Source organism: Phaenicophaeus curvirostris, chromosome 1 (assembly GCF_032191515.1).
Source record: "Phaenicophaeus curvirostris isolate KB17595 chromosome 1, BPBGC_Pcur_1.0, whole genome shotgun sequence".
Classification (NCBI taxonomy): domain Eukaryota; kingdom Metazoa; phylum Chordata; class Aves; order Cuculiformes; family Cuculidae; genus Phaenicophaeus; species Phaenicophaeus curvirostris.
Genome location: NC_091392.1, coordinates 181,690,319 through 181,714,544, shown reverse-complemented (window position 1 = coordinate 181,714,544; position 24,226 = coordinate 181,690,319). Strand labels below are relative to the sequence as shown.

Sequence of the window (24,226 nt, the reverse complement as noted above, 5' to 3'; positions counted from 1 at the left end):
GCTCCTATGCATCTTTGAGAAGTTTTCTTGATGACAAAGACGGTTATGCGGGAAGATCTGTGAGATGAAGCAGTACTTTGAGATACCACTGAGTTTAGTAAGAACCATTTATGGGAAGTGCAGCCTTCTGAAATACCTTGAGACTATATGTTTTATATAAATACAGATCCTGAGTTCGTTGTGGCTTAAGAGAAGCAGCAGAAACTCATTTTTCATGGAGTTACAAGAACCCAGCTGGAAAGCAAAAGCCAAATAAAGTCCAAGGAAAATCTCTTCCTTATGGGAGAGTATGCGAACAAAAATGGCATATGGTGTAGCAGGCAGCCAGATATACTTTCAATAGTGAGCTGTTTTCTAAAAGTGATTTTGGGTCTCCAAGAAATTTACTGCTTAATTCTTTTATGTTAGCATGACTTACTATAACTGTTACAAGTGATATAACCAATTATGCTGGAATATTTCTTTTTACTGCTTACTGAATTTCAAATATTCTAATTGGACGTGAATGTATATGTGAAGGAACAACGATGCAATATATTAAGATTGTAATTCTATGTCCCTTAATATTTGAACTTGTACATTTTTGCAGCTAAAACTTTCATGCCCAAGAGCTTGTTGCTAAGTCAGTCTGGTCTAGATACACCATTGCAAGTACATGCTCAGTGCTTGTTATATCGATGAACAGTAAAAGTGTCACTGTTCCTACTAAAAAATGTGTAAGTTGTTGGGGTGATTCTGGTAGCTAGTCATTACACAACACACCATGCATCTTGTGGTTTATAATCTTATTTTCTTCCTTGATATCCATACTCAAATATATAAGCATATTTTTATTATCTTACCAATTCAGTATGCTGAAATTCTTACAGTCACCACACTGAATCTAGTTGTTTCTGCTCACGTGGCTTTTCATGTATCTTGATGTAAAGAGACATTGGCACATGTTTCTGATCTTTTGTAATTTTTCTTCTTAGAGGTAATGTCTTCTAGTCTGAAATAAGCTGAAAAACAGAGCTTCAGGTCACCTGGTTTCTATTGCATGTCACAGTCAGTTTGTTTACTGTTCATTACATGGGTCCCATCTGAAGTTGAACTCCTGTTGACAAGTTTTAAATTAGAATTAAAGTATTGCTGTCTCCATAAATCTATTCTGAGCTGTTACTGAAGTGAGAGCTTGAAGATCTGTTGCTTTCAGTTTGATTGATTTATGACAGTATCGGTTGCCATGCAACAATTCATTTGTGTGGATAGGGCAATATTCGTTTTTGTATAGTTCTGTGAAAGATGAATTTCAGTTGCTGCTGAGGAGGAAGTGTCTGCTAATCTTGCAGCACGCAGCAGTGTGGAGGTATATATGCGATTTAATTTGTAACAGTGCCATAAGCATGTCAGTACCAGACAGACAGGTGTATTTGCGGTTCAGGCCTTCAAAATGGTACATACTGTTGCTCCTTGAGCATCTCACTGGCCTTTTTTTTCTTTTCTATTTAGTTTTATAAAGTGATAATATTGAGCCTTTCTGTGATGTTTTCTTGCTAGCTCATTTATTTTTTTCCCTTGCTCCTTCTCCCTCAAATCCCCAGGCACTATGCTGTGCTAGGAAGCAGTTGCATAGCATAAGGTAATGACTCCCAAGGACCGTTTTGTCATGCAACTATTTCTTAATGGCTGGATATGAAGTTCAGTGCAGGTGTAAACTAGTCTTGCAGAGAAGGGAACATGTCGTTTCTTAGTACTTTTTATGGAGGAGCAGCTTCTGCATTTGTTTGTTTTATAGTCTTGAAGAAAAGAGAATTATATTTGCGTAATCTTAGCATGTGTTTGCATTAACTGTAGGTGTGGAAGAAAATATTCAAGAAGTAGTTGGGCACATCACAGAAGATGTCTGCAGGCCTCTGAAGGTGAAGTATTTTGTTTTCCTTAGAATTTCAAATGTAAAAGTTCTTCTGTCATGTTTTTCCAGAACTTCTTTCTGCAATGTATTAAACATATCTGCAATGTTTTTTTGTCACCTTTAGTTAAGAGTTAGATATTCAACTTAGAGAATCATAAACCCCTTCAATATTAAAAATTCCATAGTTCATAGATATCCGATTTATATAGTCATATAGCAAGTGATATTAGGATACTAGTTCTATATCTTGATTTTATTTTACTTTTCCTGAAGCTCACAAATATAGGAATAGCTGTACTGTGTCTAAAGGAAAATAGTTTTAACTTACTGCCCTGTTTTTAATAGTGACCACGGTTAAGGAAGAGTGTACAGATTGTGCAGTTGTGTCATGATACTTGTGCAGAATCATTCCCTTGCCTCTATCTCTTTTGCCTCTATTTCTGTCACATCCCTTCACAGTTGTCTTGATTCAGGAAAGAGCCTTGGTGAGTTTAAAGGTTACCCGTTTGATAGAAATCATTAACAGTGATCCATCAAATGACTGACCGACTGATTTATTGGATGTTCTTCATAAAAGCACAAAATAAAATAATCAAGATGATGAGTTGATACTAATAATTGCCTGACTACGCAAGTTCCTTACAGTGTATAAATCCAAGTGTACTTAAATGTTACCATAAATATCTCTTAGGGTGCTGTAGCTATAATAGCTGTGTCCAGTGGCCTTAGTCTCAAATAGTTAACAGATAGGTTTTGATTTCTATACATAAGCTCCTCTTAATGAAGAGAGAAGATCTCAAGACAGGTAAATATCAAGAAAATGCCATTTAGAATATCACAGAATCACAGAAGGATTGAGTTTGGCAGGGATCTCTGGAAGTCATCTGGTCCAAACCTGCTTCACCAGCAGGGCCACCTAGATCCAGTTGCGCAGGGCTGTATCCACATGACTTTTGAATATCTACAGGGACAGAGACTCCACAGCATCTCTGGGCAACTTGTCCTGATAGTACAGTCACCTTCACAGAAATTAGTGTTTTCCTGGTGTTTAAACAGAACCTCCTGTGTTTCAGTTTATGCTCCTTTCCATACAATTATCATCCCTCACAGCCTTTAGGTTTTGACCTGTTAAAAAACACCTGGCACATTAGACAATTATCACAACTTTTTTGGAAGATGTTTTCTGCGTTTTGTGTTCTTCTTGCATGCTTTAGTTCTGTTAGTATTGAATGCTGATGTTTGAGTTCAGTACTTCCCTGTACACTGCACTGGTGAGGCCACATCCCAAATACTGTGTTCAGTTTTGGGCCCTGCACTATAAGAAAGACATAGAAGTCCTGGAGCACATCCAGAGAAGAGCAACGAAGCTGGTGAAGGGGCTGGAGAACAAGTCTTATGAGGAGTGACTGAGGGAAATGTGGTTGTTTAGCCTGGAGAAGAGGAGGCTGGGGGGATACGTATTTCTCTCCACAACTACCTAAAAGGAGGTTGCAGAGAGGTGGGTGCCAGTCTCCTCTTCCAAGTGATAGGTGAGAGAACAAGAGGGAATGGCATCAGGGGAAGTTTACATTGGACATTAAGAAAAATTTCTTTGGTGACAGGGTTATCAAGCACTGGAACAGGCTGCCTAGGGAGGTGTTTGAATCACCATCCCTGGAGATGTTTAAAAGGTGGGTAGATGAGGTGCTTGGGGACATGATTTAGTAGTAGAAAGGTGTGGTTGGACGTGATGATCTCAAAGTTCTTTTCCAACCTTATGATTCTATGATGATTCTATGATTCTGTGCATTCCAACAAAATTATTTGGATAGAATCAAACCTTTGTGTAAGTCAGAGGAATTTTTGGTCTTTTTTTGAGTACTTATGACTGGCACAGTTTTGTACAGAATACCTTCAGTTTTGATTGCCAAACTCTTTATACTTATGTGCTTCTGTTATGTATAGATACAGCTCCCAAAGCATTGTTGGGTGTTAGTTACTGTGCTAATAAAAATGAAAACAACGGAAAGAACAATTAAAGACTTCCTGTTGTTTTCTGTATTTTAATAGAATGCAACTTAAGTTAATTCACTGCCAGTCTAGACTTCCCAATGTGAAATACGTAGTTTTCATTGTTTCCCTTGTGGAAATGTGCCATAGCGAAAAAAGGCAGAAAAAGCCCAAAAAACTGCCAAGCAGAAAAGCCTTCATACCATACAATTGGATAAATGCAAGCCTTCGTGTTGAGAGGAACAACAGAAGTAGACTCATTTTGGAGGAGACTTTTCTATAATAAGTTGTTTTTCTAAAGATTGTCCCCAGTAAGAAAAATAACTGCATTAAGTTAAGTGAAGCCACTCTTTGATGTAGTCACATGGCACCACAGTATACTGCTTTTCTAGTCAATTTCTGCTGATGTTTGCAAACCTGTCGCTTTGATTTGAGTTGATGTATTAAATATTTGAGCTGATTTTAGCTGAAGTATAAAATAGCCTGATAAAAGCCTACTCATATAGAATTTCCACAAGCACTTTTAAATACTTAGAGAATTGTGTAGAATTTTCTTACTGGTTTATGCCTTTCTGTGTGAATGCACAGCATGATATGGTTTCCTTACTTTTGAAGGAGGATGATGCTTATGTATACAGTATAAATCGTTGACATTTCTTACTGGTAGTTGGTTTGAGTTTTAGGCATCCGAGTGAATCTTGAGTACTCATTAGTGGTAGATGTTACCACAGGCGTAGCATTTTAGATGGAAATAGGAGGACCCTAAAAACCATTTACATTAAAGTCTTCGTCTTTTCTGTAGCTCTTAAGATGAGGTCAACACTAACAGAATGTTTTTGATATTTTATGTAGACTTCAGATAGTCTTTTATGGTCAGCTACCTGCAGGACACACAGGATTAGGAAATCATAAGAGCTGTAAGTCTGGGACTTCCCTGAGCAGTTTAGGTTTAGTCAGTTGCAAATTTTGGTTCTCCAGTTCAGTGAAGACCTTTGTATGCTAAGAAACTGCTTCTTTTCCTGCTTTGTTTTTTAAGTTTTTGTTTCCTAACCCTGAAATCTTTGGGGTTTATCCCCGCTCCTTCTGCCTATTCAGTCTTTCTCTACTGCTTAATTATTTTCTGTATTTTTAGTTATTGCTTTTTTTGTCGATATTTTGATTTTTACTCTTTTTCTGCTACTCAGTATCCGTGCCTAAATGACTTTCTATGCAACATTAGAGATAAGCATCTGTACCTCCGTATATACATATGCATTGAAGAGTGTTCACTTGAGTGTTGAAATTAACATTGTGCATTAAGCTTTGTGAATAAGAGTAAACAATTATTCTTTTGCTATTAGTCTCTGACTTAGATGCAGAGGGAAAGTATTGAACCTTAGTGAATTCCACCTGCAGCTGGCTCTGATGAGAAGTCACTGTTGCACATTGTGCTGCACTGAACAGCAGACAAATAACTTGGGAGAGCAGGTAGCAGCTGGTGATTTGTGTGTAGCCCTTTCACACACAGGCATGTGGGAGAGCAGTGCAGTGATAAGTCACTGCCTATCACTGGTTCTTGAGTGCCCACAGATTGACCCTGGGAGTGGTTTGTGACTGTGTGTACCATGAAGACAAGCCATCTAATGTCCAAGTGTAAAGAAAGTCAGCGCTACTTGGTCTGTGGGAGCCAGTTATCTCCTGGTTGTGGTAAATCATAAGGAGAATGTACCCCACTGATGGTTGGGAATGGAGACCTCATATCAACAGACGAGGAGAAGGCTGAGGTACCCAACAACTTTTTTGCCTCAGTCTTCACCGATAACTACTCTCCTAACCTCTCCTGGGTCATGGGACAACAAGATGGTGACCAGGGGTATAAGCCCCCTCCCACTGTAGAGGAGGATCAGGTTCATGGCCACCTGAGGAACCTGGACATATATAAGTCTATGGGACCTGATGACATGCATCCTAAAGTCCTGAGGGAATTGGCAGGTGTGGTTGCTAAGCCACTCTCCATGATATTTCAAAAATCGTGGCAGTCAGGAGAAGTCCCTGATGACTGGAAGAAGGGTAACGTGACCATTTTTAAAAAGGGCAGAAAAGACGACCCTAGGAACTGTTGACCTGTCAGCCTCACCTCTGTGCCTGGGAAGATCATGGAACAGATCCTCCTAGCAGCTATGCTAAAGCATGTGGAGGACAAGGAGGTGATTAATGGCAGCCAGCACGGCTTCACCAGGGGCAAATCCTGTATGACCAACTTAGTGTCTTTTTATGATGGGGTAACCGCAGCAGTGGATACGAGTAAACTGACAGATGTGGTCTATCTAGACTTATGTAAAGCCTTTGACATGGTCCCCCGCAACATCCTCCTCTCTAAATTGGAGAGATATGGATTTGATGGGTGGACAGTACATTGGATAAGAAACTGGTTGAAGGTTCGTATTCAGAAAGTAGTGGTCAGTGGCTCAAAGTCTGGATGGAGATCCGTGACTAGTGGTGTCTCTCAGGGGTCTGTATTGGAATTGGTATCGTTTAATATCTTCATCAATGATATAGACAGGCAGATTGAGTGCACCCACAGCAAGTTTGCAGAAGACACCAAGCTGAGTGGTGTAGTTGCCACATTGGAAGGACATGTTGTTATCCAGAGGGACCTGGACAGGCTGGAGAAGTGGGCCTGTGAGAACCTCATGAGGTTCAACAAGGCCAGGTGTGAGGTCTTGCACCTGGGTCAGGGCAATCCCTATTTTCAGTACATGATGGGGTATGAAGTGATTGAGAGCTCGCCTGCAGAGAAGAACTTGGGGGTGCTGGTCAATGAGAAGCTTGACATGAGCCAGCAACTTGTGCTTGCAGCCCAGAAGGCCAACTGTATCCTGGGCTGCATCAAAAGAAGCATGGCCAGCAGGTCGAGGGAAGTGATTCTGCCCCTCTGTTCCTCTCTTGTGAGACCTCATCTAGCGTATTGTGTCCGGTTCTGGAATCCTCAACATAAGAAGGACCTTCCGTATGGGGAAAGACTGAGAGAGCTGGGCTGATTCAGCCTGGAGAAGAGAAGGCTCAGAGGAGATCTTATAGTGACCTTCCAGTACCTGAAAGGAGTCTACAGGAAAGCTGGGGAGGGTCTACTCAAAAAGGCTTGTGATGATAGGACAAGGGGGAATGGGTATAAACCAGAGAGTGGGAGATTTAGGCTTGATGTAAGGAGCAATTTTTTCACCGTGAGAGTGGTGAGTCACTGGCACAGGTTGCCTAGAGAAGTTGTGGCTGCCTCATCCCTGGAGGTGTCCAAGGCCAGGCTGGATGGGGCCTTGGGCAGCCTGATCTAGTGGGATGTGTCCCTGCCCATGGCAGGGGGGTTGGAACTAGATGATCTTTAAAGTCCCTTCCAACCCTAACTATTCTATGATTCTGTAACTGTTACTTAAAGAGGTACCTAATTACATATGAATAGCTGGTATGTAATATCACTTTTAAGTGAAAGAGAGATGAGTTCAGATGACATTTTGTCTTTGGATAAAACACATAATACTATGGATGTTCCAGGTTGCTGCATAATGCTAATGATCAGCTGTTGTGGTTCAGAAATTCTGCAGCTTTGCAGCTGTTCTTGCTATTCAGAACTGGTGGTAATCTATCAGATGATCTCATTGTTTGACATTTTCAATAAAAACAAAGGGAAACAGAGGTGGTGCTTTTACTTTGCTTTGGTTTTTTTCTGAAGAATACATACACTGGCATGTTTTCTACCAAGAGGATTAGCAGCCAAGAAGCACTTTGGTTCAAGCAGAACATTATGGTTAACTGGACATTCTCTTGTTACATTTATTTCTGGTTAAATTTATTTTTCAAAAATCAGACATATATTGCATGTAGAATTGTAGAGGTTGGCTTTTGGAATGTATAGCTTGAAGGATACTTGTATTTCTTTATTCTGCAGGTTAGAATTGAGCAGGTGATTGTTGCTGAGCCAGGAGCAGTTCTACTGTACAAGATTTCTAATCTTCTCAAGTTCTACCACCATACAATCAGGTATGGAAAATGACAAAGTATGTTAAAGATGTCTCTCTTTTTTTATTGTGTGTGTATATATATATATAAAGATTTATATAGCAAAAGGTATTTTCATGGTTTAGTTTTTGCTCTGCCCTATGGAATCAAGGAGAAATGTGCATGGTATCAAGGAGGTAGCGTTTATCTGTTGTCATTCCTTAAGCTATATAGAATCTGGTTTGGAATATAGCATCAGTTTTCCACAGAAACTCTTTATTGTTCTGTGTAGATACAAGTAATGTACAAAAACCTTACAAATCAATTAAGACAACAAAAACAAATCCTCTTTGTGAAAATGCTAGAATTAAATTATCTCTAGAACTTCAGTTTTTCTTTTCTTCCTTAAACAACTGTGTTTTGATACCATTTTTTCTAATTATGCATTTGCATTGTTCTGTTGGGAAGATATTTGCATCATTGTGTATCTTGCTGTTGAAGGTGCACCAGTCATCTTCCAACTTGCCAGATGCCACTAAGAACACAGAAACCAGAGAAAAGCCAGAACCTTTGGGTTTATACAGCGTGGCATTTGCAGTAGTAAGAATTTGCATTAGTTAGAAACAGCAATAGCAGGAAGATTTTTCTCCACAGCCTTGGACCGAAATGAGAATTACAATAACTAGTATTAATACTTGAGGTTCTTTTTTGTCTGAAAAGACATTTAGATGTTGGGCAGACTAGGATAAGTTGTTCTTGGATGTCTCCCACTGTGTTTAAAATCCTCAATTGTGATGGCAGTACAGGTCTATAGTAGAACACATATAAGACTTTTTTCTTCTTTATGGAATGAAACATATTTTACTCCTAATCTCACTTTGAAAAACAGCTGAAATATTTTTGCTGTCATTTTTTTGTCTCCAAAGTTAGTGTTTCCCAGTGGTTATAAGGTTTTATGTAATTGAAAATGTGTGTTAAAACATCAATACATTGTTTGAAGAGCACTGAAGTACTTTGTCAGTGGAATGTTTTCCTCTATATAGAGGAAGTGCACCTAACTAATGAAGGGGAAATCCAATATGAGAAATTATCTATTAAATGCAACAAGATTGTAATATGAAAATCAAGTTACTTTAAATCAGTCCTGTTAAAATGCAGTGAATTTTTACTGCCATCTTCTTAGCTTAGGAGAGCTTTTACTTTAGACAGAAGGTATATTCCTGAGAAATCCAAGAGTATTGTTTAAAGCTTATGTGGTATTCATGCCAAATATAATATCTTGACACTCGGAGTAGCAAGGCACGAGTTTTTGTGGTTTTGGAAATAAGCAACATTGCAATGAAGAAAGAAAAGAGATGATACTACCTCTAAAGGACAGTTTGATAGAATAAAGTTAACAACCTTTTTTTTTTTTATGCGGTCTGTTTCCTATAGCAGAAGTAGACGTACAGAAAAACAAAAATCTAGTAAATTTTAGAGTTCTAAAAAGTTGGTGCAAAGCTTTACAAAGACTGTACTTAATATCTGCTTAATGACGTAGTTGATAATGCTTGCTCTCTCAGTCAACTTATGAGTTGACTCTCAGCTTATATGGAAAACTATTCCCTGCAATTATTTGTTGTACGTTTTCAATATTGAAAAAATTGTAATTTAAATGCTGCCTGAAGTATCTGACCCTGTAGTATTCTCCCCCTTCAGGTTATCTAATTAATCTTAATTTTGTTTTCAGTGCTATTGTAGGAAACAGTGCAGCCACGCTGTTGACAACAATTGAAGAAATGCATTTGTTGAGCAAGAAGATATTCTTTAGTAGCCTGAGTCTTCATGCAAGTAAACTAATGGACAAGGTTTGTTTCAAAATCATACAGCTTTTGTGTTACAAAACACACACTTTCATTTCCCTTCCATGTATTAAGATTATTAAAGCAGCTTTGTACTTCCTTTTTAGCAGCTTTGTACTTCCTTTTTTAGCTTTTCCTAAAACTGAAGTTTTGCTATTTCTTTATTCTAGCCATGGAACTACAATAAAAGTTTTCTGACTGTGTTTTAATTCTTCTAATAGTTATATTTTTATGAAAATATGGCTAAAATACGTTATTAGCAGCATCTGTTTATAGAGCAACAGAGCAGTTTACGGTTTTTTTAGAATCTATGCCAAGCAAAAAAAATATTGCTGCTGGTGGATCTGCCCATTAAATCTTGCCTTTCTGAAATGTAAGCAAAGTCAAAGGAGATTGTTGGGCTACACATCCTTCTCCATTTCCTACGGATCTGATCATCATCCAGAATCCCTGACTGAGATGTGATGAGTTGGCTAGGCCCTAAAACCAAAGAGAGATGCCTTTCTTTATTCCTAGTTATTGCACAAACCTAGAGTTTTTTCCATTTAAAAAAAAAAATTCAAAATGGAAAACAAATGACAAAGTTTTCTAAGTGCATTTCTAAGTTATTTGTACTTAACCTGCAAGAAAAATGCAGAAACCCGACATAATTTTAAAGAAATTATTCTTTGTGCAGAACCTTGTAGTTAATGACCATTCAGTGGGATTTTACCCCGTTTGGTCATTGTTGTTCTGTGGTCTGTAAGTAGTTTTCATGTTCTGCACAGTTTGCATCTGGTCCTGATTTCCTGTCTTTGTGCAAAGGCTGAGGAATGACTTTCTCAAAGGAACAGTTGTTTCTCCTCATCTTTTCCATTTTCCCAGTGATGCCTTTCAGTGGTTTCATTCATTCATCAGGTGACTCCTTAGTTGCTAACACCCACATAGTCCATACTACTAAAATCCATTTAGTACTTTGTTGTCACGTGGTATTTCTATTTGAATATAGTGTCATTGGAATAGTAGTTCCTCTGCTAATAATTGTTCTTCATGGGTCAGTTAAAGCTTGAGTTTATAAAACATGCAATGGACAGGGACAGTATAACTTTGCAAAAAGAATAAATAAAGCTTACGGCTTGCTATGGGCATATTCTAGCCATATATGAATTCCTCAGAGGATTTTATTTCCTACTACGTAAGCTAAAAGAAAATACCTCTATACTTGTTCCTTCTGTGAAATCAGTGGTGGACTTTAACAAAAGTATATGATGGGTCTTTAGTTAGAAAGAATATGCAAACAAAATAGTGCTTAAGGAAATACATTTTTTTGGCCTGAGTCCATAAGATAGCTCTGTATTCATCTCTGTTGTATTTGGCTCTGCTTTATTTATCCTGCTGGGTCTTACATCTGTAGTCAAACAGGTTCCAGCAAAAATTTTTCTGCTCACATAACTCAATCTTTTGTACTTTTGTTGTGGATGATGTGCTGTTTTCACTTTGGAGAAAAGTAGAATTCAGAGGGAAAAGGAGTAAGAAAGGATTTATGTTCTCCCAGTTCATAGTGTGTGTTCTTTGTATTGCCACTATGGGAAGGCTGTGTAATCATCTTTGCCTTTGGTTCCACTTCCCACCCTGGATGTAACCAGCTCCTGAGGCTGTCATTGTTTTTATAAGGGAGTCTAATTTAGTTTTACTGATGTTCAATGAAGGTGGTGACTGCACTGCTACCTTCAGTGGCAATTTATTACAAATAAAGAATGGCAAACCGAGCATACCATCTAGTTTAAAAAGATTATAGTACTGTTCTTTCTCGTAAACACATTTTATAAATTAAATCTGAAACACTGGAAGTTCAACATTGTATATATGCCCTATGAAGATCTTTCCTCAGCATATAATTGAGGTCAAAAGCTTTAAGAGACTCAGAAGAGGATTAGATACATGAGTAACAAAGACACCTACCATTATTTATTAATCTCTGTGCTTCAGGATTTAACCACAAGGTAATTCTGTTGTTAACAGAATAAGGAGTTTTATTTTACTGATGTGCAGTTCTTGTAACAGAGAGTTTTAGACAGACCTTTGAAGCACTTTAGATTATTTCCCCTTATGAGTGGACTGCTGCATTGATTATCCCCTCATGAGTGAAATTAGTTTTACTTCACAAAAAAGAATAAAATCCATAGGCTGGACTAAGCTAGTAGAAAAATTACTTTCCATACATTTAATTCTTCAGTTACTTCATTTATTGTGTGTTAATATACGGATAACCAGCTTTTATGCCTTTTTATATGTCTTCATTAATTTAGTAGTGAATGTCACAATGCTTTTACATTTCAGGGAATCTCAAGGTTGCTTTCTCTCATACCTTTTATTAGTGTGTGTTCAGACCAAAATTGTGTGTATGAGTTAGTAGGATTCTCTTCACATCCCAACCTGTTTAACAGCTTTTTGCTAACTATGTGTGCACTGCAACTGCTTTCAGAATTTTTTTTATGTTTAGAGAAGATTAAAGTACTGAGAAACAGATGCCTTGTGCTTCCAATTGGCAATTACAAAGGCTTCATTGCTGCTCCTGTTATGCAAAAAGAGGAATACTCATTTGTAAAATTAGTAAATTACTTTTCACGTAGACAGTCTGGAAATCATGGTTCCTTATTTCCACTTACATTTTACATCTTAAGGCATTGATAAGCCCATGTCAAAGAATATCATCTGTCCATTATATTTATTAAAATATGATTCTTAAGGCAATTTAAATTACTTTGGAAATAGATTAAAATACAAACAGAGTGTTTTTAAATAAAATATTTTTATTTCTATAAACTTAGGTACCTCTTTTCTTTAGATCATTAGAAAGCTGTGAATATAGCCTGTGTGAGTTATACTATTTTAATGATAGCATTCCCTCAATATCATCAGTTGTTGCTAATAATCTGAAAACTGTAAACAAGAAATTCTGAATGGAAATCAATTCTACAGTTTTTATTTAATTTAAAGAGAATTTAAATGTTTTCTTAATTGCTGTTTGTAGCTATAAAATTCCAGAAGACTTAGTCATAATTACCAGTGAATTTGTAACTTGACAGGAGTCTCTTGAGCCCTGTACAAAATCTCTTGTGCTTTATTGTGGAGAGAACTGTCCAGAATCACTGGTGTGTTACCATGTCTTGCTATGGTTTGCTTCTTTAATGTCTACAATCTGTGAATAGTTAATAAACCAGAATGGTATTTAAGCAAATCTTTTCTCTTAAGTATAGTTAGTTGAGAACTTTTTTTAGACAAAGCAGATTTCATTAAATACGCTAATTCCTCAAAATCCCTTCCTTTGAATGTGGAGGAGTAACAGGATGGTAATTTACCTCTGTCCTTATTGCCACAGACAATATTATGATGAGTTGAGCACGGACTTCAAACTCTCTGGGATTTAATTTCTGAAGTGCAATGGGAAACTAAGAGTTCAGGCTGTTCTTTCTAGGACAAGAAAATAGCTTCTTTTTCAGAAGAGTCTCATATTACATCAAGAGTGTCAAAAGCATGAAGCTGCTTAAAAGCGGTCTTAGATAAGGATTCTCCCTCTTGGCTGTCAAGCCATCAGTGTAAACGATACAGGGAAATCCCTGGTTACTTCAGAGTACTTACTGGCTTGCTCAGAAGCACTTTCCTATGAACCTTCTCTTCATTATATCAGAAAATCTCAAGCATCCTGGTAGTAATCTGAAAATAAGTCGATGAGCAGTTTTCACAACTTCAGACTGTTAAGTCTGAAAAACTGTTTTTATGGTGTTTCCATTCACTCTTCTCCGGTAGCTCTTTACCATCTGAAATCCATGTAATAGAAATATTTAGCACACTGCCTGAAAGTTAAGTCCATTGTTATCAAAGAAAGGCAGTACATAAAGGAGTCTCTTCGGTGCTGTGTTACTCCTTGAAACGTGATGCGAGGCTTGGAAATAGTCATTGCAAAGGCACTTTGTTCACAGTGTTTGAAATTCACAGCTTGGAGATTCTCAGGTTGTCGTAGAGCTCAACACTGACATCATATAGAAGCGGTGTGTCACCACCCTTCTGTGCCACTGAGGGTTCAGGGCATCAGCTTTTACTGCAAATGCTGTGTCTCCTTTGCACTGTTGTGTGGGCTCTGACCTTTCAGAGGCAGCGTTGGGCAGTCTTGCCAGTGCATTCTAGCTCCTGTAACAATTGGTTTGTTCCGGTTGTTGGCTCAACCAGAACTGGTTTTGACCAGTGTTTGTGTCCCTGCACTGAAAAATCATGTTTGAATTTGCTTCTTTTCACAGCTTTCTTTGTCCCAGCCACAGGTCTATCAGCCATGCTGTTAAAGCAGTTGAAAACTGCAGTTTTAGTCCTTATGTGTTCTTTTGTTTCCTTTGACCCTGTGTGAATAAATAAAATGTTTAGAGATTTGGGATTCTGCCTGTGCTACTCACTACCTGGATCTAACAAATTACAGCCTGGTACAGATTACCATTTTACAGATGATGATAAATCCACGAGAAAATAGTAAATGACAGTAATTATCAGGACAACAAAACTGTTCCAACGAAACTAGGAGCAAAGTTCAAAGCACCTAATGCATTGGAGTGGGTAGACTACTCTTTCAGTTTTCTCATGTTGAGAGAATTTTTTAAAATCATGAGTGCACTGGTGAAGCTTTTTAACAAGCCTGTTAGACAAAGCTCTGCCAGCATGTTTTATTGGACCAGCTAATACATTTAGAGAGTGGGGATTTTGAAGTACACCTGTCCTTACTCTGGCTTCAGTAGTACTCCAGAACATTTATTAAAATCAAGAGTAATTACAAGCATTGAATTAAATTGAATGAGAGTTATCATTAGAGTACTAAGGAGAGATTATGCCAAATTAACCTGTCATCTGCTGTCTGAACTGTTAGAAGACTATTAGTAGAGTACCCCAAATCAAGCTTTGAGATTGTTATTTCTTCATGTTGTTTTTAGGGTAGATACATGCAAATTAAATGTTATGAGTGTATTATATGTTGTTTTTCAGTGGGAGATATATTAAAAGATTGCATGGGGATATCTGTAAACTTCTCCCTCATAATTTGGTTCCTGTCAGAATGATACCTATTAGGTTTCTGGAAAACCAGATAAAGGACAGATGTAATGATACTGTTTGATGTTGTGGTCTGAATGCTGTTGTCTGAATCAATCCATGTGAAGAAAACAAAGTTGGGAAGAATTTCCCTGTCATCTTTTCTTTCAAGAGCAACTTCATAGCTGAAAAGAAAAACATGCTGTTTGGCGTTCTACTGTGGAATCTGTGGTGATTTCTGTAGGATCCTAATTGGGCTCAAAAGAGCTTAGAACAGCATCTCTAAAGCTTCTCTGGTAGACATGCACTCAGATTTCTTAGACTGCTCCTGTTTAACTATGGTGAAAATTGAATTTGTAGAATGAACTTATGTTGTAGACACTAACCGGATGTAACTGACAGCGTGAAATATCCAGATACCTTTTTTACAAGGTTCCACATCTGTAGTGCCTTGTGTCCACTTTCTGCCAGTGAGGTTTCGAAAAAGCATCTTCTAAAAGATGATTAGGCCCTTCAAAAAGCCACCAACCTTTTGTTTGTCATTCTGAGCAGTAATTTCTCTAAGGAGTTTTGTGGTTTAAATAACTGTCTTGTTTAAACGCATACTAGTGTCACAGAATTGCAGCGTGGATGAGGTCAGCAGGAACCTCTGGAGATCATCTAGTCCAACCATCTTGCTTAGTGTCAGCTACAGCAGGTTGCCCAGGGTTGTTTCCAGTTGAGGTTTGAATGTCTCCAAGGATGGAGACTCCACAACCTACCTGTGCAACTGTCTCTAGTGTTTGACCAACCTCACAGTAAGAAATCAGTTTCCCACGTCTCCGTCTGTGCCTGTTGCCTCTTGACCTCTCAGTGGATGCCACTTAGAAGAGGGTGTCTCCCTCTTCTTTATCCCTCCATAAGGTATTTTTACACTTAATAACATCCCTCTCAGTCTTCTCAGAGGCTGAACACAGCCTCTCCTTGTATAGGAGACACTCCAGTCTCTTCATTAGCACTGTGGCCCTTTGCTCGACTTGCTCCAATGTGTGCTCATCTTTGTACTGTTAACTTTCTAATGTTCAAGTAGGATAGTATATAAATAGTTTTCAGTGCTTGCCTATGCAATATTTTCCTTATTTGCAGGTGCACATATGAGCTTCTAACAAAGCTGCTCTCCTTAGTATCTGTTCCAGTCCTTAACAGAATAAACAGTATTTAATAAAAGCAAAAATGGCATGAGTTTTTATCCATTCAATCTTTGTAAATGAGGAAAGGAAACAATTAACATACATGCACTCTTCTTGGTTGCTGATACTCCCTTTTCTTTTTCTTGTATTTTCTTTTGCTGTTTGTTAAATCGTTCAGGATGTCCTTTAAGCTACTTGTTCTCAGGCAGAAAAGCCTCCTCAGGATTGCATATATGGAGGAAGATTACTGACTTAGTAATTATTCCTCAACGATTGATATGCAAAACTTTAAATGAAGATACCTTTAGTGTCAGTTTTAATTTTAGTTGAATTAATTTCTTTTTTAATTCTGAAAAAAACCCAATCCACAGTCACGTGCAAAAAGTTAGAATTTTCAAAATTAATATAACGCTGCCTTCATTTTCCTCCCACTTCCTGATAATTCTGCCTGTGTTGTAGTAGTCAGGAATTTCAAGCTAATTCCTTGTTGGATTTCAAATAGAATCTAACAATCTAAACCTTTTTTTGCCTGCCGTATTTTCTTCTTACCTAATGTTGTTCTGTCTTCCCATCTATAAGACACTGGACTTTAAAAGAACAGCATAAATGAAAGATGAGGCTAATTTAGAAGCTTCTGAACATCAGCTACTTCAGGTGATAAAAATTTTGTGTGAAGAGGCCTGAAATTCTCTCTATCATGATCTGTGTGTGTTAGAAGTGAAAACCCCATCAAACTCCAGTCTCAAATTAGTGCCAAAATATCCCTGAACACGGTCCAGTTCAGGTCTGAGAACAGTGTGTTCAGGGCACAATCAATACCCTTAATAATAACAAGAAGAAACAAGAAGTCACTCAGTTCTGTAAATTTCAGTAAACCTTACTACTAATGGGCACCGACCAAGTGCTTCTTTCTAAATTACTGCTACTTCATTGCCAGAGTATTTGTTTTATCCTTTCAAGGCTGCTTAGGCTGAACAACAACTGTTCCCTGAGCCTATTTGATTTAGTTTTCTATTAGTTCCTTGAATTCAGTGTACTAACTCTCAGAAAGTGAGAACAGAAGACTTTGTATTCAGGAGAATGCAAAAAAGTTGTTTGATCTATCTTGGAAACAGTGTGGGGACACGTAAATTATCTCATATGTTTTGAAACACACACAGTGTGAAAGCTAGGCCTGGCTCCAAAGAGAGAGTCGTTTCTTCTTTCTCTGGTGGCTTGTTCATTACGTACAGATTGATCTCCAGAAGGCTCTGAAATGTGAAATGCTGCACTTTGAAAAGAGAGAGCCTGTTATGCTCTCCTCCTTGATTTCTTTTGCCATCAGTCTCTGCCCCTTTGATTTATTTTTTTTTTCCTTCCTTGGAGACTCAGACATGTATATCATTATGCTATTAATCAGTAGTTCTCATTTGGGAAGGTATGGAACATATACTGCATATGCCTGGGGGGTGTCCATCAAAAGCTGCATCCTTTTCTTATTGAGCTGAGTATTACAGAATGCACACTGCCTTGCTCTGCTGCACCCAAAAACCCTGAGTGGGGGGCACAGGCCAGTCCTAGTCCTGGCCAAACATTGTTGTTCTTAGAGCCTCTGGAAATAGATTATGCTGTGAGGTGTTAGCTTATTTTGTATTGCTGGAGGTCTGCTTGCTCCCACACGATCCAGCTAGATTTGTGTTTGCTCCTTGGGTGGGCAGGAGATAGAAGAAGGAGGAAAGAGGATTGTTGGCAAAAGTAAACAAGGCCAGCAGCCTGCATTGTAGTAGGAGTTTAGAGGCAGCAGGAAGCCGGTTTGAGGCAGCCTTGAAGACAAGAAGGAGCACCTATGTTTGGAGTGGAGCCTGAGCCATGGTGGTTGGGAAAAAGAGGTCTGCTAGGTTTTACATGATATAAGCATTTAATGAAGTGTTTAAGGGGTATGGCAAAATTTCACCTTTACAAAGAAATGTGAAAGTATGTAAGCCTGTGTTAAAAAATAGAATAGAATTTCAATCCATTTCAGTGCTCCAACTTCTCACAATTTGACTCAGAAAGTGCGAGTTCTTTTTTCTCTGAAGATTTACAAACTTTATTCTTTCTCGGTTTTAAACATCTGCAGTTCCTGCTTCTCACCTTTGAAGTAGGTTTGCATTCCAGTTCTTGCACTGTTGTTGCAGTTCATGTAGTTCTTGAGTTAGCTTGTGCACAGGTCATTTATATACCAGTAATTTAATGTACAGATTTGCTAGGGATTAAGACTCTTGCATCTAAGACTGCCACTCTCATACGGAGTGTGATAAGGGGCTGTGCAGCCTTGTCAATAAGATGAATTCATTCAGCTGTTGCAGTGTAGCCCTAATATCCCTCTGCTCGCGCTAGGAGTGTTTACAGCAAGTCCTGCTCAAAGTAAACCCAGTGGTGCCAACAGCGTGGCTGTTCTTTGACACCCAATCTAGCAAGAGTATTTCTTTTGCTGCTGAAAATGATGGTGTTTGGGTTTCTGTAGATTATAAAAGTGAAAGGAGAAATTCAGTTTTCAATTCTGCTTGTTTGTCACTGAATTGGGATGGTTATGCTGAAACATGGTAGATATGTCCTGTGTCAAATTTAAGTTGTTCTTATCTGCATGGCTATATTTTACTATTATCTGGTTGCATTTTTGCTGACAAAACACATGGCGTTTGCTGTAAATTAAATGAACAACCACCTCACCTCCCCACCCCTAAACACATAGTCTTGTTTTGCAGGTTGAACTCCCGCCTCCTGATCTTGGCCCAAGCTCTGCACTGAATCAGACACTTAACTTGCTGCGGGAGGTTCTGGCATCTCACAACTCATCTGTCATTCCACTGGATGCCCGTCAAGCTGACTTTGTGCAGGTATAAGAATGTTTGACTGCTCTGAAAAGGAGGGGGGAAAAAAAAAGTCTATGTAAGTTAGTCTCAGTACACAAAAGATGGGTAAAGTTTTTGTTGGGTCCTATTTTGAGTCTTTCTACCAAACCCGAGTTTGTAATGTGGGTAAGAGGGTGACTAGCTGTAATTACAGTACAGTATGGAGTGCTACTCCTGTGCAGCGTCTGAATTCTGTTATCCAATTACTACTCCATTAAGTAAATACACCCTTAAGATTGCACAATTACCAATTATCTAATTTGGGTTACTTTTCCTCCTGCTAGGTTAGAATCTGTTCTTCTCAGATTTCTATACTTTTCCCATCACTATGGTAGCTGATCACCTGCTGACAAATCCAGTAGAAAACTGCTTTCCTGGTTGGAAATCCTCATTTCTCTTTATTCTGCTTTGGGGAATAAATACATGATAGAGACAAAATGAGCTTATAAGCCTTGTGTGGCATGATTTGCTTTCTCCCCTCCATCTTCTCTGTGTGTTTTCTGTTCTGTTTTAGGTTCTGTCTTGTGTGCTAGATCCGTTGTTACAGATGTGTACTATGTCTGCTAGTAGTTTGGGCACAGCTGATATGGCAACCTTCATGGTAAATTCACTTTATATGATGAAGACTACTTTGGCTCTCTTTGAATTCACTGACAAACGTCTAGAAATGTTACAGTTTCAGGTAAGCTTTAACAGCCCCAAAAGAAAGTGAACTTACTACTGAAGTTTGCAGACTTTATGTTCTGATGTGAACATATATATCTTTGATAATGTTGATTTTGGGCTAATTCTAAATTAGGGAAATGGGATGAGGGCTTCTTATCAGAGACCATAAGCAAGTAGCAGATATCAGAGCTTATGGTACACAGCATCTTTCATTTTAAACAGACAGAAAAAATGATTGGAGTATTCATTTGGTGTTGATTTAGTTGCAGATAAACCCGTATCAGGGAACATTTTCATTGTCCCCATCATGCTAATATTTATCTGCAAACTGTGTGTGAGAGAAAGCAATTGGAAGCTGAAAGCTTAGATAGTCCAATGGCTGACAATATTCCATTATATAGTTAAAATCAGGTCATTATCTAGTTTATCCTAGGATGTAGGATAGCAGAAGTTACTACTTTAGCCCTTCTTTCTGCCTTGCTTTTCTCATTTTTATGGTTTCACCTAACGTGCCAAGCTAGTAGTTCATATGTTGGTACCATTTTGAAATGGAAATATAATTTGTAAACCCATTGACTTGGGAAAACTTAGATACTGCCAACTTCTAGTTTTGCTACATGAACATCTCTGCCATGCATTTGAGGAGAGCTTTTGGAGCTGGGGAGCTTAGAAGAAAATCACAACTTCTTACTTGAAGGCACCAGTAAAGACTGGCTATGAGCCATTTTTTTTCTTTTTACTTCTAATTAGGATTTCTAGCACTTTTTAGCTCTGAAACAAACAAACAGAAAAAGCCACCAAACCATTTGGGGCATTTCTAATTTCCATTATCAGAGTTCCTTTTTCGCAGTAAATGTTGCAATTGATTTACTGTTCAAATAAGCAGTAGACTGCAGGTTATGCAGTGTAAGGCATTTACTTTCTTCAAATGGTTTACCAATACAGGAATAAACAAAAACTATCTTTAAGATTATACATAAGTAGGTTATTAAAATGGAATTAGAATGGCATATGTAATAAGAGAAACATTTTTTATACACAAAAGAACTCTCTAAGGCAGTTGAAATCTTCAAATTGAAATAATAAGATTTCCCTCATGATTTAAAAAGAAAAGTGCATTTTTCTAAACAATTTTAGGAAGTAAAAAAAGGTGAACTCTTCAAATATCAGACATGGAAGTCTTATATTTTACTAGAATTTGAAATATTATAAATTTTTGCTGTTCTTTAGTATCGGAAGAAAAAGGAAATGTGGATAAATATCTGTTAAAAAGAAGTAATAGTGTAGATATACTCAAATATCTTATAAGACTACTCAAAGTAAAAAATGATTACTGCTGCTGTGACTGAATTTATCAGTTAGGTTTCTCTGCAAAGTGAAGATTATACTAAGAATGTAAAATACATTTGACTTTTTTTTCATATTAACATAATTAAAGCCAAATTGATAGCTGTAATTCCGTTGTCTTTTTTTTCTCAGTTAACTTTTTACAAGTACATATTTATCAGGGTAGAATTTTAAAACATTACTGATTATGATTTAATTTCAGTTTTATATTCCCTGTGAAAAAACATTTCTTTCCCTTGTTTAGCATAAAGGTGCCATGTTGTTGTCAATATTTTCAATAAGAGCTGGATGATTTTTATCACATTTTCAAAGAAAATTAATATTAGGACTTTGGTATTCTTAGTTTTTGGTGCTGTTAGTGCTGTTGAATTTACAAATACAAAAAATTAGGTTCTTCTGTCAGTTAGACATGAAAGAATTATCTGTGTTTTTATTATTGGCTCCTTACAATATGGAAGATGTAAATGGATAAGATAATTATGCTTGTGTATTTTTATTTTTGTTTGTTGATCACTTGCCTTTTCTTCTTATTTGTGTTTTTTCTTCTTATATATGTTTCTAGGCCTTTTTACCTCAGAGCATGTTCTATTTAATATGCTCATGCACATTTTATAAATACTTTATGCTTAAAATTTCAGATTGAAGCTCATTTAGATACACTCATAAATGAACAAGCTTCCTACGTGTTAACAAGAGCTGGTCTGAGTTATATATATAACTCCGTGCAGCAACACAAACCTGAACAGGTAAGCTTATATAATGGACATGTTGAGGAGATACTGCTTACCTGCCAACTAGGAGTATTTGGCACTAACGTTTTTGGAAATTTATCTTCCATTGAAAGCAAAAGCTCTGTAATACCTGTTGATTTTTCACATAGGACCAGGACTGTTAGACAAAGGCACATTGGAACTACAGATTTCCCCTACACTGCATGTTCAGCAAGCCTAGCAGGTCTGGTATGCAACAATCTTTCTGTGCAGCTTATCTGTGTACCATCACCAGGCTCCGTACACCACAGACATCCTGTACATTCTCCGAATAACTGTATAGATAGTGTAATATGCTTCAGAAAGTGTCAGAGTCAAGCTGATTCTGAAACACAAATATTGAGTATGTATGCCACTTCCATGGCGTCTAGAACATTTTGGATTTACAGTGCACATGGCATTCTAGTTTCTTCCATTTTATGCTACAACATCATACACTGAGTCGATAGATGCCCTGCATGCATTAGGCAGTTACTGCTTTTTTCTTCTGTGAATAATTGGCAGATTAGTCAAATAGTAATTAAAAAAAAATTTCTTCTTTTGTCCTTATTCATTGCTGTAGCTGTTCTAGCACCAAGACAGTGAGATTCTAAAAGTGAACCTTCAAGTTTCTTAGAAGGAGCTGAAAACTGGAATTCAGAGCTCACACTTTTGTTTTTCATGTGAACCACAGTTGTTACATGATAGATGTTGAGGCAGCTCCTCTTCCCTTCAGCTGTGCCTATGTGCTTTTATGGTCTTTATGAAGGTGAAGAATAGTGTTTATTGGAGAAAGTAGAACTCTGTTGGAGAGCCTTATGTTGTTTTTTCAGACAATAATTTTTGCATGAAGTATCCAAATTCAACAGATTTTATGTATAAAGATGAATAAATAAATGTATAAATAATCTGATTATTAACTCAGCTTGATTTCCTATTCATGAACCTATCTCCTGTTCTAAAACCAATTTCAAATTGACCAGAGCAGATTGTTTAATGCAATATAGCAAGGTTCATTTATATCTGTCCAGCAGCCTTGACTGCAGCATTGATGTTGTCAGAGGATTTGCTAGGAGGTTGGGCAGCATGTATACATTGTAATGCTATACCAGCACAGAAGACTTACTGGGAAGCAGGCTTGAATTCTGCACAGATGCATAGAGGGAAATTGTCCATTGTAATTCTGGAGCATCAATGGGATATGGCCAGTTTGCATTTCAGTTTTTATCCTAGACCTTGTGGAAGGCTTTTATGGAGGTTTATCATTTAATGATGAAGAAGGGAGAAAAAGAGGTGGAAGGACGTATTAAGAATGCAGTATTCTGACTTTCTAATCTAACAGAGCAGTAGAATACAAATGAAATGTTACAGCATTTCAGTATCAATGTGATGATTCAGTTTTCAGACATTTTAAGGTCCTCTAGCAGAACCAAATAACAATTTAGTACCGAACCAATCGTAGAATTTATTATTTTTGATCTTTTCCTGTATGCTAGTGTGACCTCTTTTTTGTTTCCTCTCTCTTTATCTACTGATTCTTAGGGTCCTCTTTCACATTTGCCAAGTATGGATTCTGTGTCTCTGAAGGTTGCAATGGTAAGCATTTTACTATTTCATGTTATGGTGGTGATGCTGTGGCATGGGAAAGAATACTGTTAATTATGGCATATAATAAGTATTAATCTAACCAGTCATACTCTTTAAGAATAGCTAAATTGCATGTCTGGGAGTACATTCTTCATTTGTACTAATTTGACCACTTGAAGTAATAAATACATAAATTATTTATGAACGGATAGTAATAAAATATTAGTTTCTAAGCCTTGAGAAACAGAACTTTCCTTACAAGAATGTTACCCCGTGAGTCATCTTAAATTGCTAAAAGCAAATACTTAGCTCTAATGAGTTTTAATCACCAAAGTTTTTTGTTTTGTCTGTATGCTTTGAAATATAGGTTCTGCTGTCATTTATAATTTTAGTCCTAAGGCTTTGATTTTATGCAAATAGTTAGCAAAACTCAGTAGTTAGGTGCTGGGCATATGTCACAGATTTTTTAAAGTTGAAAGCTGCAATATATTTTAAAGCAGATTATCAACCGATATTTTTTCTAAGAGTGTGTGAAGGCTATTTTGCATAGAGATAGCAATATCACAGTTCAGTAGGCAATAATATATGATCTGTCACTTTTCTTGCTTAGCCAAGTTTAGCTTTATTCTGAAAGTTAACTGTAAATAAGGCCCACTCATCCAGCAGTACATGTATACACCCATGAAAAAAAGGTCTTTTTAAGAAAATTATTTTTTTTTAGAAAAGATTTTTTAAAAGAATTAGTATCTTGAATCCTTCCTAATTGTGTCATTACAGCCTGTTCTCTGTAAACCCTTGATTCCCAAGCTGGTTGAGTGAACAGAGCTCTGGCACAGAGCACTCTGTGGTTTACTCAGATCAGCATGCATTCTTATAAATATTTATAAGTTTTTTATTTAAAATATCTTCTGTTTATCATGGTCTTATAGATGAAGGAGGAATTTATAGACTGCAGTTGGGACCATCTCTTTATATTATCTATATGTAACTCTCTTGTCTATAGTGCTACATAACAATTTGACTTGAATAGTCAGAGAAGAATCCAACTGTTAGAATTTCTTCATTACTTTGTGTTTACATAAGTAGA

The 24,226-nt window shown here is 37.4% G+C and overlaps 1 protein-coding gene across 1 annotated transcript in view; it reads left to right on the top strand.

Moving 5' to 3' along the window:
- COG6 (component of oligomeric golgi complex 6) overlaps positions 1 to 24,226 on the top strand; it is a 58,083-nt gene that overhangs the window by 26,914 nt on the left and 6,943 nt on the right. The window contains exons 11-17 of the mRNA XM_069881706.1: positions 1,837 to 1,901; positions 7,806 to 7,897; positions 9,585 to 9,702; positions 18,644 to 18,775; positions 19,305 to 19,472; positions 21,442 to 21,549; positions 23,095 to 23,148. Coding sequence (XP_069737807.1) covers positions 1,837 to 1,901; positions 7,806 to 7,897; positions 9,585 to 9,702; positions 18,644 to 18,775; positions 19,305 to 19,472; positions 21,442 to 21,549; positions 23,095 to 23,148 — 737 coding nt within the window. The remainder of the gene's footprint in view (positions 1 to 1,836; positions 1,902 to 7,805; positions 7,898 to 9,584; positions 9,703 to 18,643; positions 18,776 to 19,304; positions 19,473 to 21,441; positions 21,550 to 23,094; positions 23,149 to 24,226) is intronic.